Source organism: Parasteatoda tepidariorum, chromosome 4 (genome assembly GCF_982258835.1).
Source record: "Parasteatoda tepidariorum strain Cologne lab strain chromosome 4, Ptep-v5.0, whole genome shotgun sequence".
Taxonomy (NCBI): Eukaryota; Metazoa; Arthropoda; class Arachnida; order Araneae; family Theridiidae; genus Parasteatoda; species Parasteatoda tepidariorum.
Genome location: NC_141758.1, coordinates 19,923,327 through 19,940,230, shown reverse-complemented (window position 1 = coordinate 19,940,230; position 16,904 = coordinate 19,923,327). Strand labels below are relative to the sequence as shown.

Sequence of the window (16,904 nt, the reverse complement as noted above, 5' to 3'; positions counted from 1 at the left end):
GCCGCCACTAGAGTTAAAGCATGTGTATGATATTTGTTATGCAATAAAAGATGACGTCATTACTTCATAATATGCAATATCTCACCCCAAATAACAAAGTTTGTAAGTGTTTCCGTCCTTAAAAACTAATATTAAAAATAATAAGTGTTGCCACCCTCAAAAAAGTAATAAATGAAAATAATATTCACAAAACGAAACAAAATTAAAAACAGAAACCGAAACTAAAAATATTTTAGGCTGATGAAAAAAAGAAATAAGCTCCCCATGACGTTGCAGACGAAGTTTCGATTTCAGGTGGGCAGAAATAGGCATCTTCCGGTTAAAGGTGGGCAGAAATAAACAGCTTCTGGTTGAGGCAGAAATAAGCTCCAGTTGACTTTCCATGATGACGTCACTTCCGCCGCCCCAACCGCGGTTATTACTGTAATTTTTTATGGTATCAATTTCTATTTCTATATCGCTACAAAAATTATCGTCTTCGCTTAAGAAAAAAAAAATAGAGCGTGGAAACAAGAAGAAAAACTTATTCTAACAATTATGAACAGTGATAAATATATCAAAGCGAAGCGTTCTATTTACGCATCGAATATGTTGCCACATTTTTAACACAAAAGTTAAACTTTTCTCCACTTTGTTAAATGTAAACTAATGCAAACCTTACAATTAAATTATTAATTCCTTCGTATATTATTGGTTTAAGTTGTCGAAAATTAATATTTCAATTGTAAGGTTCGCATTAGCATACATTTATAAGAGTGGAGAAAGGTATATGCATTTTTTAATAGTTTTTTGAATATGGCTCTTTGAAGACGAAAAAGCATAGATTTTCTTACAAAATGACTTATAACTAAAAAACTAATCCAAATTTTTGAAAAAGAAAAAAAACTACTTCTTCATTATGTCAAAACACAATTATGTGCCGAGTTTCGTGCCTGGGCGAGGCTTCTGGGGCGATATATTGTGATTACAGACACACACAGCCACGTTTATTATTATGTATAGATTAATGCCTAATCTCTAATCAGAAAAATACGAACAATCGAATTGATTGCTTTTGAACAGAAATTTTATGATTGCAACATACTCAAAAAGTAACTGATAGTAGTAAAACTTTTATCATTAATAGTAAAGGCAGCTTATAGTAAAAACAAGATGTTATAATTTTTCGTCTATTCTTGTGTGAAATTAAATATTAGTGCAAATTTAATTTTAATATAATGCAAAATTTAGTACTTTTTTTTGGTTTCGAAATTTAAATGCTGCCTAAATTTTTTGGCTAAAATCGTTGGTTAATACATAGTACCTTAAACTTATTATCAAATCGTAAAAATTTCTGATGTGCCAATTTCGCATTGGCACAGCAGAAGTTATTTTTTCATTACAAAAAATGATTGGCAAAATTTTTAATTAAAATTATTAAAGGATTTCCTGGTAGCACTCCCAGAAAATATTTCTACGGGTGCCTTTGAAATTTACTTCAGGTGTTTTGTTAAGTCGAATTTCAGATTCTATAAGGATTAAGTTACGTAAGTATTTTTCCATTTTATTTCAGTGAAAAATTTATGTAAGTAAGCAACTTGAATATTTTTAAATTTTCTTTATTGTCTCAATTATTAAAAAAGATAATTTAAAAATTCAAAATATTTTATTTCAATATTTTTGGAAGTTATAAAGGTCAATTTCAACTTAAATCAGATGTAAATTTAGCTTTATTTATGTACTGTGGTTTTACATTATATAATTTCAGAATATAAATAATGAATGATAATTAGGAAATTACAAATTGCTTATGTTACCACATTTATAAAGCATGTTTTACAAATTTTACAAAACTAACTCAATTCCGATTTTGATAAAATAGGCTCATTTCTAAAAAAAGAAGAAGAAAAAAATTACGAGTGCATTTTACAATTTAAGACTTGAAAATTAATAACGATTCATCAGAAAACTCATTGTATGAAGAAAAAAATAGCAATAAAAGTTGCAATATAATATTTCTTAAATAAATTTAAAATAATCAAAAAATATCAGCTGAACATAAAATATACTTTGGAGTAAAAGGGTGGAAAATGGATGGTAGTAGAATTTGCTAATATAATTTTATTTACTATTTCTGTATTACTAAGAATAATAATGCATGGAATGACATTGTATAACTAATGTTCTATGTTTTACTGTTTCACACCAATACAGAAAAATAATCAAAATTATATCGCCGAATTATTCTACTACCATCCAAATCTTCACCCAAAAAAAAGTAAAGTAAGATAATATCAGAAAATACAAAATCTAATATTATATAGCATTAAAACCAATGCAAAATAATATTACGGCGAACGCTAGATAATATTAGTTTGCATAGAATCAAATATTATATAATGTAGAGCAAACAGCGACCTCTTGTATCTATCAAATATTAGAAGTTGTGCAAGATAACATTAAACTTTATCGGTTTTCTGATATTTTCTAATATTAGGTGCTATTTCGGGAGTTTTATTTTTATCTGCTACAGAACATTATGAATTGGAAACTCGAATTTCGCTTCTCTGCTCTAATTTGCAGCTGCTTAAATTAGACGTTTGAAGAGAAAAAGAAAAGAAATATTGCAATTTAATTCATCTATCAAATTTTTAGTTTTCATAACTGACGCATTTCCGAATTTAATGCTTATCAAAAAAATTACGATCACAATTCCTCAAAACGAATATGTGGTTGATTCTTCTGAAACATAACAATTGGACCAAAAATTTCTTCAAATTTAAAGTCTTCAAAGTAATCTAAAATTTTTTTTGTACAATTCTTTAGTTACACTTATTAATATCTTACAGATAGCAGTATAGTTTATAGACATTTGCTCCAGAGAAAAATAAAATAGAAATTCACCAAATCTTGAATGCCAGGAAAATGACATATTAGCTTAAAAGTTTAGAAAGCAGTTATTTTAAGTTAATAGTAAGTAACTCAAGCCTTTATGTTAAATGGACCATAAATTACTTAAATTAATTTTTTTTATCCACTGTACAAATAATAAAAAAAAATTTTGTTGCTGATATGTACAGAATAAAATTGTAATCAATCATGAAATAAATAAATAACTTTGATTACATCCAAGCATATTCCAATTATACATAAACTTGGTATTAGTTTAATATTTGCTTTCCCTCCTTAGTATTAGCAGTTAAAAAAAATTCTGGTAACACTTCAATGTCCTGGCATTCATAAGCCAGGATAAAGACAAATTCGTCTCTTTATAGTATATAACTTTACTTTAATTTAATATTTTGGGCTAAGACGTTTATATTCTGCAGAAAACAACAGGATTTCTTAAAATAACTCAGAAAAATCTATGTAGTTTATGTTATTAATAATTTCAAGAAGCCAGGAAAATGACAACACAATAACCACTAACAGCAATGCAAATTAATATTTTTTTAAAAAAAAGTTCTTTTAGTATTATAGTATTAGATCTTGGAGCAAGGGACAGTGAATTGTCATATTTCGTGAGAATCACTCATATATATATATATATATATATATATATATATATATATATATATATATATATATATATATATATATATATATATATATATATATATATATATATATATATATATATATATATATATATAAAACCATGTACTTTTTTTTCTATTCTAAATCCCTCTAAAAATTAACTGCACTGTGTATTTAAAGACAATTTGTTTTAATTTTGCCTCTTCGTTTAAATTAAAAGAGGGGAAAAAAACTTAATCCTCAGAGATATTAAGTACACTAGCTTCCATAAGCAGGAGGAACAATTCAATTTCTATTAGTCTGATTGGTAAGACATGTCTGTCTTGCTTTTGACTGAGGAAGAATAAAATTTGGATAAAATAAAAGCGCTGCAAAAAAAAGTGGGGAAAGGGGGGGGGGGAATCATGAAGCTATTCTTCATTTTAGTCGGTAATTGGTTTAAAAAAAGTCGCCGATTTTACGCAACTCATTGTAAATTAGATGCTTTTATTCATATTTCTACTAAAATAGTCGCCCTAGTTGATATTGCTTTAAAATAGTCGATTTAGTCACCAATGGCAGCCCTATATTCATAACAACAACAAAGTTCAATATCCAGAGTAATTTTACATACAGAAATTTCTTTTTAATAGAATGTCATATTACAGCTCACGAGGAATAACAAAGTTGATTAAGAAATTGATTAATCCTTAAACTATTTATGGTTTCAGAACACTTAGCCCACCACACATGTGATTCAGGCATTGTAGATGCGCCATCCTCTTTGAGGTCATCGTGTTCTTCGAAATCTTCGATAAAAAAATCCCCATCCTCATCCTCATCTTCGTCATCTTCCAGATAAGCCCAAATTTCAGCATCTTTACACATATTATCAATATCCTTATCTAAAACCTCGATGCACAAATCTATCCTATACATATCAAAATGTTTCAATGGAGTTTCATCAACAGGAAATGAATCAAAAAAATCTCTGAAATACTGAAGGGAGGATCTTCGTAACAACAAAAAACTTTTTATTTTACTGTACGTTTCAATACCACCGGTTCTATATACAAATTTTTCAATAGGTTTAATAGCCTCTACCATCAAAAATCCAATTTTTTTCTTCTCTTCGTCCAAGAAATGCAATTGGTATTTATGGCGCAATGCTCTTAGAAGGTCTGCTGTACAGCTCCTTGTAATCCTCATTAAAGTAGTTGAAATTTCTTCTAAAGCATTAAAGTTTCTGTCACGCAAATTATAACCATGTCGATTATTAAGACTAGAACCATACAAATTAATAAGGCGTTCGAATTCTTGTATGAAGTGCATTAAATATTCTTCTGAATTCTGTTTTCCACAGTCAAAGTTATCAATATCCAAAAGAAATTGAGATATAAGCTCACTTACTTCTTTTAAGTCATGAGTTCTATTCCCTAGGGACATCAAGATAAATTTATTTATGTTATATTCAGGTTTTTCAGTATGAATTATGTCTTTAAGACGATTCATAATTAAATCACTATTTAAAGATTTTGTATTCGTATCAGTAACCGAATTAAGTATTTCAGTAGGAATTATTATGCCTTTAAGACGATACATAATTATATCACTAAAATTTTTTTTTTTATTCGTATCCGATTTAAGTTTATTCATAGAGTCAAGCAAATCACAAAACTCCCAGGCATTGTTACTACTCTTGGTGTCTTTCAAGTGCTGCAGGAGTCTCTCTTTTCTTGACATATAATAAAAAGGCACCTAAAAAGAAACAAAAAATAGTATAAAAATAACGACTGTCTAAATTACAGATTTTCTTCGTTGGAGAAGTGTTTTGAAATTTGGTGAAAAATTGCGCTTGTCAAAAATTAGTTTCTCAAGATTTGATGGCTATAAAAAATGTCGTGATTTTAAAAGAAAGAGAAATTGAAATTTAAAAAAATACTTTAAATGATTAAATACGAAAAATAATAAGAAAAAGAAAAAAAATCGTAGTACACACATTCCTACATAATTGAAAAGAGGAGGAGAGGGAAAGGAGAAGGGTAAAAAGTATGGAACCGGTTTTCTCCCCAGATGGCGTAATCGAGCGTTGCTATCGCGAATACTTACAATGGCTTTGACACCTTATAAGCATTAGGAATGTTTAAAATTTTTACGTATTGAAGATAAGAAATTGGTGTTCAGGTAATGTAGGGGCATTGTAGGGGGTGTTTAGTTTTAAATATCATCAATGCCTTTACCCATTCACCCTCAAATATATGAGGATTTTCTAGATGTAAATGGAGCTTGATATTGCGCATGTTCAGTGGAGAATGTATAGTTTGTCTTTGTAAAAAACTCTCCGTAGCCATTCGTCTGGAGTGGTGGCGGTGACTATGGTTACCGGGTTCAACTATTTCAAGGGTAAGTTGGGTCAATATGTAAGACAGTTTTTGAGTCGGGCTGGCAGGAGAAAGAGAATCAAGGAAGAAAGATGCTCCACTCTATAAAATGCACTATTTCTTGTTTTCATAGTAGCAGACGGCCTTAGACTTCGTGGCGAGGGGAGTTCTTTCTATAAACAAACTATATAAGTGAAATTTGATCACTTGAATATGATACAACTTTATATGTTCGACAAACACAATGATTGAATTTTTTTTCTACTGTCACTTACTTAGTTTTATTATCCAATATCATACCTTTCGTAATTCCAGCCAGTCCAATATATTTTAAATTTAATAAAAACTGTTGTTTTAACAGCTTATCCCAAAAAGAGAAAATTGCCAAAAGAGAAAAATATAATTAATTATATAAAAATGCTTGGCAAAGATGAAGCCAGTTTAGTTTTTGTGTTTTACTATTTTCTCAAGATTTAAAAATTGTGGATGAATTTTAATTCTCATTTAAGTACAAAAGTTTTTTTTTTTTTTTTTTTTTTGAAAATATATTAATTAAATAGGATACTATTGACAAGTGAATGAATATTACGATGGGTATTATACTTAAAAATAAATAGCTATTTTTAATAAAGTTTCAATTAATGTGTATTTTTGTATAACTCTATTTTTATAACACTGTTTTTTTGAATGAAAAAATATTCTAAGTTCTTTTGTGAAATAAAAAAAAACATTTACGAAAGTGAAATTACAGAATTAAAAAAAGAATTAACGATTCGCTAATTAAAGTTGTAGGGTGATTTCATTTATTGTTAATTTAGTGAAAACAATATTAATAAAAATAATACTAATATAATATTAATTAAATCATAAAATAATTGTGAATTTTACATTTTCATTTTAGAATACTTCCTTTAAAAATATTTTTACTTGAAACTGCCTTTCAGCAAAATTTTTTGGAATATTAAATTTGCAATTTAACTAGAGAGAAGTTTTAAAATAGCTGATCTTTGCCCTCACATAAAAAGAATTATTATACCTAATGATGTTGCTGTAAGATCCTGAATATTACTAGAGATACTTCTAATAAAATATATCAGCATTTAAGGAATTACTTGACTCCATAAAAATAATGATTTAAAAATGCAAAAAAGATAAGCAATGAAATAAGGAATCACCAAATAGCAACCTTTCTCAGAATTAGAGGAAGGAAGATTTGTCATCGTTGTTGTAGCTTATCCTCCAAATGTCTGACGAAGTCAGACAAGATCCATCAGACTGTTGACCCTTAAGGAAATCTAGACCCAGAAGGGGGGACATTAATTAGGCCCATCTTAGAGTACGGTTTCCCTGTTTATAACTGTGCCTCAGTCACCAACTTGGGTAAATTGGAGAAGGTTCAATTCAGTACTGCTAGAATTATTACTGGACTAAGACGCAGCTGTCTGAGTGAAGTAGTTCTCTATGAGGCTAATTTACAACCTCTCCTAACTAGAAGAAAGGCCAACCTTACCAAATATTATAACAAACTTTCTAGCTACGATCAGCATAATAGAACATCCCTATATTTAAACAACTGGAGTAACAATCAAAGACTTAAGAAAAACAGCTTCTTCAGTTAGGCTAAGCTTCTGTGTTTGCCTTATAATGAAATTGAGGCCCACTCCTTAAAATCTTGTCTAAATCCCTCCGAGGGACTCACAAGAGTTTATTTTCACTTCGATTTTACTACCGCGTTCACCAAGAAGGTCTTCATTCCAGCTCATCTCTGACAGTTGGCTTCAGAAATCATAAAAAAGATCCCCGAAAATGACATAAAATTTTTTACGGACGGCATTTAACTGGACGATCACGCAGGCAGTGGCATCTACATTGAGAAACCAGGGGTGTTAAATAATGTCTAAAATTTATGTTTGGAGTTATATCAATAGATGGCACTATGCTAATTATTTTCTTTCTCATGTTTGTTATATTTTTATTTTCTCTTGTGCTGTCTATGTTGAATAAATGTTGTGTTCGTTTCTCAGTAGTCATATTTATTTTGGATATCCAAATATCTTTACAGTGCAAATTTGATATGTTGCCGAAATAGGGGACTTTTTATGGAATCGAAAATTTTTGGAAGAATACTTGAATAAATTAATTTAGGATAATGGCTACGAAAGAAGTGGTAGGGAATCAAAAAATGAAACGAACTGTGGTTAGACAGCTAACTACTAAATTAATATCGAAAATAGAAGCGAGTTTGGCAGATGAATCGCAGGACGCTGAATTAGCAGAACTTTTATTGGATTTAAGTGAGCAATTAAATGCAAAAATTATGGAATTAAAACAATTGGATGAAAAACTGGAATACAGTGTTGCTGAACAGGCGTTCGAAAACGAAATAACCACCTGTCAGGAATATCAAGAAAAAATAGTGATAAGTAGACAGCGGATAATATGCAATTGCATACGTGCATATGCAATTGCATATTTTAGTACTTTTTGCCATTTGTGCATATAAATGCATAAAAAGGTATATTTGCTCTTATAAATGCATATTTTCAGAATTTCATGGCTTTTAACTATTCTTTTTATGTTAGCATAAGGAACGCTTTAAATTTTGTTTTGTCGTTCTTTATCACCTGAAATGGTCAGCTGGATTGATGTTGCTGGGGGTCAATCACGTGAAAAAGATGTAGAAATTAGGTGTGTGTCGGGAGGGGGGATACAAAGGGCTCACCCAAGCAGACATTCGTCATAGAAACCTCAGAAAGGGATGGTCAGATATTCTATGAAGGGATGTCTTTTCCTGGAATAAATAATTGTCAATCTGTGTGGGAAAAATAAGGCTTCGTTGGTAGGTAGAAAATGACCTCCCTTTCCTGTGATTGATTAGTTAAAAGGTGGAGTGAATACATTTTCGGCGAGAGCTGCTATTCTAACATAATTCGAACATAATTCCATCTAATAGATAGATAATTTCGACATCCATCAGTTGAATACGTAGTTAGTGAAGCTTCGAACGTGATTTTTGACTGCCGAATTTTATAATATGCCAAAAATTAAGTCGACTAAATCAAATTTAATGAAGACATGGATTTCGGACCATGGGAAGGACTTTGCGACCGATGGGGAAATAGTATTTTGTGTGATTTGTCAAAAACACATTTCCTGTGAAAAAAAGTACCAAATCGATCAACATATAAAGACTAATGCTCACTCTGCAAAGAAAAAGCAGAATACAAAAGGATTTGTTCAAAGTTTATTCCTGTTCAAGCAGCTAAAAAGGAAAGTGATTTTTCTAGTGATTTATGCAAAGCCTTAGTAAGCAGCAATATTCCTTTAAAAAAGTTAAATTATCCAAACTTAAGACAGTTTTTAAAAAAATATTGTACCAATCAGATCATTCCCGATGAATCGACTTTATGAAAGAACTACCTTCAACAGATATATAACGAAGTATTGGATGATATTCGACGAGATATTGGAGATGGCTCTATATGGATTGAAGTCGATGAGACGACAGATAAATGCGGTCGCTACATTGCTCATTTTATTTGTGGAAAAATGGATAATATTCCTACTCGACCACATCTTCTAGCAAGCAAAGCCCTTGAAAAAGTCAATCATTCAACCACAGTAAGGTTTGTCAATGATTCTATCAGATTATTATGGTCTGATAGAGATGGTTCTGAAGATGTTTTGATTTTTGTCAGTGATGCCGCTCCGTATATGGTCAAATCTGCAGCAGCACTGGAAATTTTTTATCCCAGAATGCTTCATATTACATGTTTGGCTCATGCTGTTCACAGACTGGCTGAGACTGTTCGAGAAGCTGAATGATTTCATTTCTAGTATCAAGAAAGTTTTTCTCAAGGCACCTGTGCGCATAAAATTGTATAAAGAAATGTATCCTGATTTGCCTTTACCTCCACAGCCTGTGATAACTAGGTGGGGTACATGGATTGAAGCTGCACGTTCTTACACTAATAATTTTGATGCAATAAAGTCAGTTGTAGATGCAATTGACACTTTCTGTGCTTACTCAGTTCATGTCACAAAAGAATTACTACAGGATATCTCTTTGCAGAAGGACTTGGCCATAATTGACACTCACTTTTCTTTCTAAGTGGAGCAATAACAAAGCTCGAAACACGAGGTCTTCCCCTGGCTGAGGCCATATCCGAAATTGAAAAAATTCAAGAATGCATCAATGCTCTTCCAGACTCAGTTGGGAAGAAAGTAAAAGAAAAATGGTGTTTCGTTCAAAACAAAAATTCGGGTTTTGCAGCAGTGAAGAAGATAAATGATTTTCTTAATGGAAACGGAACTGAACTTCCAGAGAAAGTAAAACCAATGAGTACGAAATTGTACAAGTGCTGTCCAATAACATCGGTTGACGTGGAGAGGTCATTTTCTGCTTTCAAAATGATCTTTGATGACCGACGACATCAATTCACCCTTGAAAATTTGGAAAAACAGTTGTGTATTGCAACAAAAATTATTCAGTTTAATAAAATCTTTCCGGAAAATGCGATGATTTTTCTTCTCTCATTTATCATACTTCAGTTTTAGGCTTTTTCTTCAGAAATGTGTAGATTCACGAAAGAAATATTTTGATTTTCTTCCTTTTAACAAAAAAAAATGTTTTAGCTGTGTTTGTTGGAAAAAGTAAGTAGTAGTATTTAAATAAGTTGAACTTTTAATTTCTATTTTAAATGCATATTTCTAGTTTTAAGAGCATATATTCAAGTTTTTTAGTGCATATTTGCATGCATATTTTGTCCGTTTTTTAGTGCATATAATCCGCTGTCTAGTGATAAGGTAGTGGAAAGGTAGGATTCAGAGATTTTTAAATCGAGATTCTTCTAATTCAAAAAGATAATATCGAAAGTGATAGAAACGACACTGTCGTTGTTGAAACTGATTCAAAAATAATGAATCTACTTCGTCTGCAAATAGGAACATTTTTCGGAGATTCTACCAAATGGTTGGATTTTTATAATCAATTTGAAACAGCTATTCATAACAACAACGAATTACGAAAGACTGAAAAATGTGCATATTTGAAATCCTTGCTTGGAGGAAGCGCTCTCGCATCTATATCTGGATTTGCCATTAGTGATCAGAATTATGATTCCTCTATCGAGATTCTGAAAGAGCGTTTTGGAAGAACGGACATTGTGATAAGCTCTCACATGACGAAACTTCTCGCTATTGAACCTATTCGAAATGTTTCCAACTTAAAAGCACTAAGAAGGCTATATGATGAGTGTGAAATACAAATAAGAAGCCTGTCATCATTAAATGTAACTGCAGGAAGTTACATTAAATGTAACTGCAGGAAGTTACATTAAATGTAACTGCAGGAAGTTATGGAAATTTATTATGCCCAATTATTCAGCAGAAGCTTCCAGAAGAATTGAATTTTGAATTCAATTGACGTCGGAAATTAGAAAAAGAATTTGATATACAAGAAACTATGAGCTATTTGAAAAAGGAAATCAACTGTCGTGAAGCGGTGAGCTTAGTTAGTTACACGAAGAACAATTATAGCCAAGATTTATCAAGATTTGAGCTGAAGGGAAAATCTAACTTTTATCGGAATAAGTCTGGAAAACTGAATCCGCCTTGTCAACAATAAATTATAGATGCATTTTTTGTGACTGTGAAAATCATTCAAAGTGTTTTGGATATTGAAAAGAAGCTAGAATTCCTTAGAAGGTGTTTTTTATGTTTCGGAAGAATGTCCACTGAATGCAGAAATAAATTTTAGTGTAAAAAATGCAGAGGAAAACATCACGAATCAATTTGTTTTAAATGGGATTTGAATGACAAAGAAGGAGCCAAAAACATTAGAAGTAAGTCAAAATTCTTCTTCTAAATTTGGATCTAAAATATAGTTTTACAAACTGTAAATGCTATTGCAGAAGGACCCCAAAATCATTGTTTTGTAAGATGTTTAATTAGCGGAGGTTCTCAAATTTCTGTTATTACTGAAGAATTATCCAGAAAATTAAATTTAAAAGTAAAAGGAGAAAAAGAAATGCAAATTCATATATTTGGTGAAAATCACTCGAAAAAATATAAAAACGAAAATGTAGAATTAACTTTAAGAAATATTTATGACCCTGAGAAAAGTATCACTTTTGATTTCATCGAAGTTTCAGTGATTACATCAGCGAACATAAAAATGCCAAGTAATCAAATAAAAAATAAACTGAAGAGCCTTGGAATAACGTTATTAGAGCCTAAGTGGAGTGACTCTAGATTTATGAGTGAAATATTTTCAATTTTGTTTGGCGCTGACATATTGTGGTCTATTAGTAATGACCGAATTAAAAGAATAAATTATTCTGCGGTTGCACTTGAAACTATTCGCGGATTGTGTGTACAAAGGAAATTTCCCTCCTCAGACTGTAATGAATTGACGAATGTTATGACTAATCTGACCCTGGAAGAAAATATGAGTATAAAGGAATCGTTGAAAATGTTTTGGGAAACCGAACCAATTGGAATAAAAAAATATCTGCGAAGAAAAAGAAACAAAAAAAGCTTTAGAGTTATTTTCTTCATCAACCACTCAGATGGAAAAGAGATATGAAAAAATAAAACTTAAAGTTAATTATAAAAATGCAAAATTTCGTTTTTTCAAACTGTTGCAAACATTTAGGAAGAACTTAAATTATATGAAGAATATAAAGAAGTTATTCAAAGGCAACTGAAGGAAAAAATAATTGAAAAAATTGGTGATGATTCAAAATTCAGTGACATGATATATTCCTCATCATGCAGTGATAAGGCCGGAACATGCAACTACAAAGTTAAGGATTGTTTATGATGCTTCATCAAAAGAAAAAAGAGGAAATTCTCTTAATGACTGCCTTTTAGATGGACCGAGCTTTTTACCGGATTAACTAAAAATTCTTTAGAAAATATCGAATAATTATGACGTCGGATATAGAGAAGGAATTTCATCAAATTTCCATTTCTCCAGAGGACAGACAGCGTTTTCTTTGGCTTGATGATGATTCGGATTTACAAAATCCTAAAGTTGCTGTGTACCGATTTTGTAGACTAATTTTAGGATCCAAGCCAAGTCCATTTTTGCTTGCTGCCTGTATTAAGCATCATCTGAAGAAATTTCGAGATATTTATCCTAAGACAGTTCAACTACTGGAGAATTCCTTATATGTCGATGATTTTATTACCGGAGTAGACTCAGAAGACGAGGCTCATCAAAGTTTATCATGAAGCTAAAACAATTATGAAGGAAGCATCTATGAATTTAACCAAATGGAACTCTAATTCGGAAGAATTATAGAAAGAATTTCTCTCAGAAAGTAAAACTTTAAAATTAAATATTTCTGAAGCTTCATCAAAGGTACTTGAACTGAGATACTCTTCAACAGATGATTGTTTTACATACTCACCAGATGATATTGTGAATACTCCTTCAGAAAAGAAACTGACCAAAAGAACTATTCTTCAAATTTCACTTCGATCCCTTGGGCTACCTGTCGCCATTTTCCATTCAAGCAAAAATTATGTTTAAAAAACTCTGGATAGATGGCATTGATTGGGATCAACCGGTGCCAGAAGAAATAAAAGCCAATTGGAACTGCTGGTACAACAATCAACTACAAGGATTATGTGAAGTCAATATACCACGTTGGTATTTTCGATCTAGAGATACTCCACAGAGTTTAGAAATACATGATTTCTGTGATTCTTCACAAACTGCACAAGGAACTGTTATCTATTTGAGATTCACCGTTTCTAATGAAATTCGAACAGCATTTGTTCTATCCAAAGGAAAGGTAGCTCCTTTAAAGAAAATGACTTTGCCTCGGTTGGAGCTCATGGCTGCAGTTATTGGAGTGCGATTGTTGAAAGTTGTGCTGGAGCAATTTCCTGATACAAAAGCTCGTCTATTGACTGACAGCTCAACTGTGATCATCTGGATGAGAGGATCAGCATATCATTGGAAAACTTTTGTGAAAAATCGTGTCAGTGAAATTAAAGAAAGTATATCTCCAGAAATGTGGTATCACAGTCCAGGCAGTGATAATCCGGCTGACAAGATAACCTGTTGTGTAAAAATCAAAGATTTAGTGTGCGACAATGCGCTGGCCTATGGTCCTTCTTGGTTATCCGAATCAGAAGAAAACTGGCCTGATAAAAATTATTCGGAAATCGCATTACATTCTTCTTGTGATGAAGAAAGATATGATGTGACACCTGTTGTTTAAAATTGTGAAATTCAACCTATCTTTTACATTTCTAAGTTCAGTAAAATTCGAAAATTAGTGCCTGTTACAACCTACGTTTTCAGATTTATTAATATTCTGAAGACAAAACAAAAGTGCACAGGTCACATTTCTATACAGGAAACTGAAAAATCTTGGGAATACTGGATTAAAATAACTCAAGCACAGAATTTTTATTCAGAAATCCAAAATCTTAAACAAAATAAATGTGTAGATAAGAATAGTAAATTAGCTAATGTTAATCTTATGCTAGATGATAAAGGTATTCTAAGAGTGAAAACTAGATTAATTAATTCATCTTTAGATATGTATGAAAAATGTCCAATTGTGCCTTCTAATGATTATTTTGCAAAATTAATTGTTTATGATTGTCATGAAAAAGTATTACATAATGGTGTTAATGAAACTTTAATTCAGGTAAGAAGTAAATTTTGGATTCTAAAAGGGAGACAATTTGTTAAATCTATTTTGTATAATTGTAGAGTTTGTAAAAAATTTACAGCTAAAGGGGGTAATGAAATTATTTTAGCTTTACCTATTGATAGAGTAGAGAAATCTCAACCATTTGAGATAACTAGTACTGATTTTGAAGGGTCATTGTATTTAAAGGATAATTCTAAAATATATATAAGTTTATTTACATGCGCTGTTACTCGTAATATTCATTTAGAACTAATATCTAATTTAAGTACTGAATGTTTTTTGCAATCATTAAGACGATTTTTGCCCGTAGAGGTATTAGTAAAGTTATATACTCTGATAATGCTAAAACTTTTAAATCTGCCGATAAAGAACTTAAGTAATTGTATAAAATGTGTAAAAATGATGAAGTGTTTAACTTCTTAGAGAAACATCAATTAGAATGGAAATTCATTGTAGAAGGTGCCCTATGGTGGGGAGGCTTTTGGGAAAGGCTTGTTCGATCTGTTAAAAATTGCTTAAAAAAGGTTTTAGGTACAACTTCTCTTTGTTATGAAGAACTAATTACTGTATTAACTGAAGTCGAATCGGTTATTAACAATGATTTAAATGAGCCTGACCCCTTAACTCCTTCACATTTTACTGTTGGGTCATGTTTAACGACTTTATCTACTCCAAATAATCTTAATTTAATGTCAAATAAGGTGGAATTAACTAAAAAGTGGAAATATAGATTACTATTGTTGGATCATTTCTGGAAATTTTTTTTAAGGAATATCTATTAGAGTTAAGATTTGTTATGTTTTCTAAACAACAAATGTAATCTAAACAAAAAATTTTAATACTTATAAAATTGATGATGTTGTTCTCGGGAACGAAGATAATGTTAAGCGCCATAATTGGAAATTAGGAAGGATTAAAAATTTGTTTGCAGGTAGAGATGGGAAAATTAGATCATGGGAGATTCAATAGAAAATAATGTTGTAAAAAAGACATTGAAAGACTGTATAATCTAGAAGTGCAATGAATATTTAATGCATCCAATATATGGATGCATGGTGGAGAGTGTTAAACAATGTCTAAAATTTATGTTTAAAGTTATATCAATAGATGGCGCTGTGCCAATTATTTTATTTCTCATATTTTTTCTATTTTTATTCCCTCTCATGCTGTCTATGTTGAATAAACGTTGTGTTCGTTTCTCAGTAGTCATATTTATTTTGGATATCCAAGTTTCTATAGAGTACAAATTTGATAAGGGGATAAACTGTCTATCTTCAAAAACTGGACGACTACGCAGGCAGTGGCATCTACATTGAGAAACCAGGGGATCTGCTTCCGCAACCCTGATTTCTCACCGATCTTCAAAAGTAAATTAAATAGCAATTGAACAAGGCCTTGAAGCTGTTCTTAATAACTAATTTTTCATCGTTTTATCATTAATAATCTAAAATTAGGTTTTATGTCGGAAAGTTAAATTCCCAGTTCTTGTGCTATATGCAGTCTAATTAAGGATTCGTTTTTAGTGTATGTACTGTTCGCAAAAAAAATATATATATATCCCCCTGAATAACTTTCGTTCTAATGATCGGATTTTGCAACTTAGTCCCAGATTGTAAAATAATTATTACAGCAATTTCTTCAATTAAGCTAACCATTAGTTGGCATCAAATAAAAGGTTTGGTTGATAAACAATTATCGAAAAAGTACTATTAAATTAATCATTTATCTTGGGGATAATTTACAATTTAATTGAGTTTTAATCAATGAAAATTATACCTTTAAACATTATTTTTATCAAAAGTAAAATATTGAATTTATAGGCCGAGACGAAACACTAACTTTGAATTATGGAAAGTACAATCACTACTGCATTACCATTTTTTTTTTTTCTTTTACAAAATTAACTCTCTTGATATACAGTTATTTAAAAGATGGCAACGACAACTGAAAAGCTTTCTTCTACAGTTTCGGTTCTTCCTTTTAAATAAAAAAAATTAAAACTGCAAAGCACAGGTATTACTTTTTAGTATTTTAGTATTAAAGAGCGTATTTTTCTCCGCTAGAATCTGTTATCAATTTTTAAACTTCTGTAAAAATAAAGTATTCAGTATTATCTTATCCTCTAACATTCATGGGTACTTACAGAGTGATGGGGGTTAAGAAGAGGGGCAAGTAACCTAAGTCATTTTTAGAAAAGAGGACTTTTAAAAGAAAAACCAGTAATTATGTTACACTTCTTCTTCTTCTTCATAAGCGCAACAGCCTTTCACAGGCCAAGGCTGACTCGCAGATTTTCCTCCATCTGGTCCTGTCCGGTGCGACGGCCCGCCATCAGTTGACTCCCAATAGCTTG

At 31.0% G+C, this 16,904-nt stretch overlaps 1 protein-coding gene across 2 annotated transcripts in view; it reads right to left on the bottom strand.

Moving 5' to 3' along the window:
* Window positions 1-4,119: 4,119 nt before the first annotated feature.
* The window catches only part of LOC107444239 (uncharacterized), a 75,181-nt gene continuing 62,396 nt past the window's right edge, over window positions 4,120-16,904 (bottom strand). For both annotated transcript variants that reach the window (XM_087160726.1, XM_087160725.1), the window contains exon 4: window positions 4,120-5,253. In XM_087160726.1, coding sequence (XP_087016852.1) covers window positions 4,165-5,253 — 1,089 coding nt within the window. In that variant the 3' untranslated portion in view covers window positions 4,120-4,164. The remainder of the gene's footprint in view (window positions 5,254-16,904) is intronic.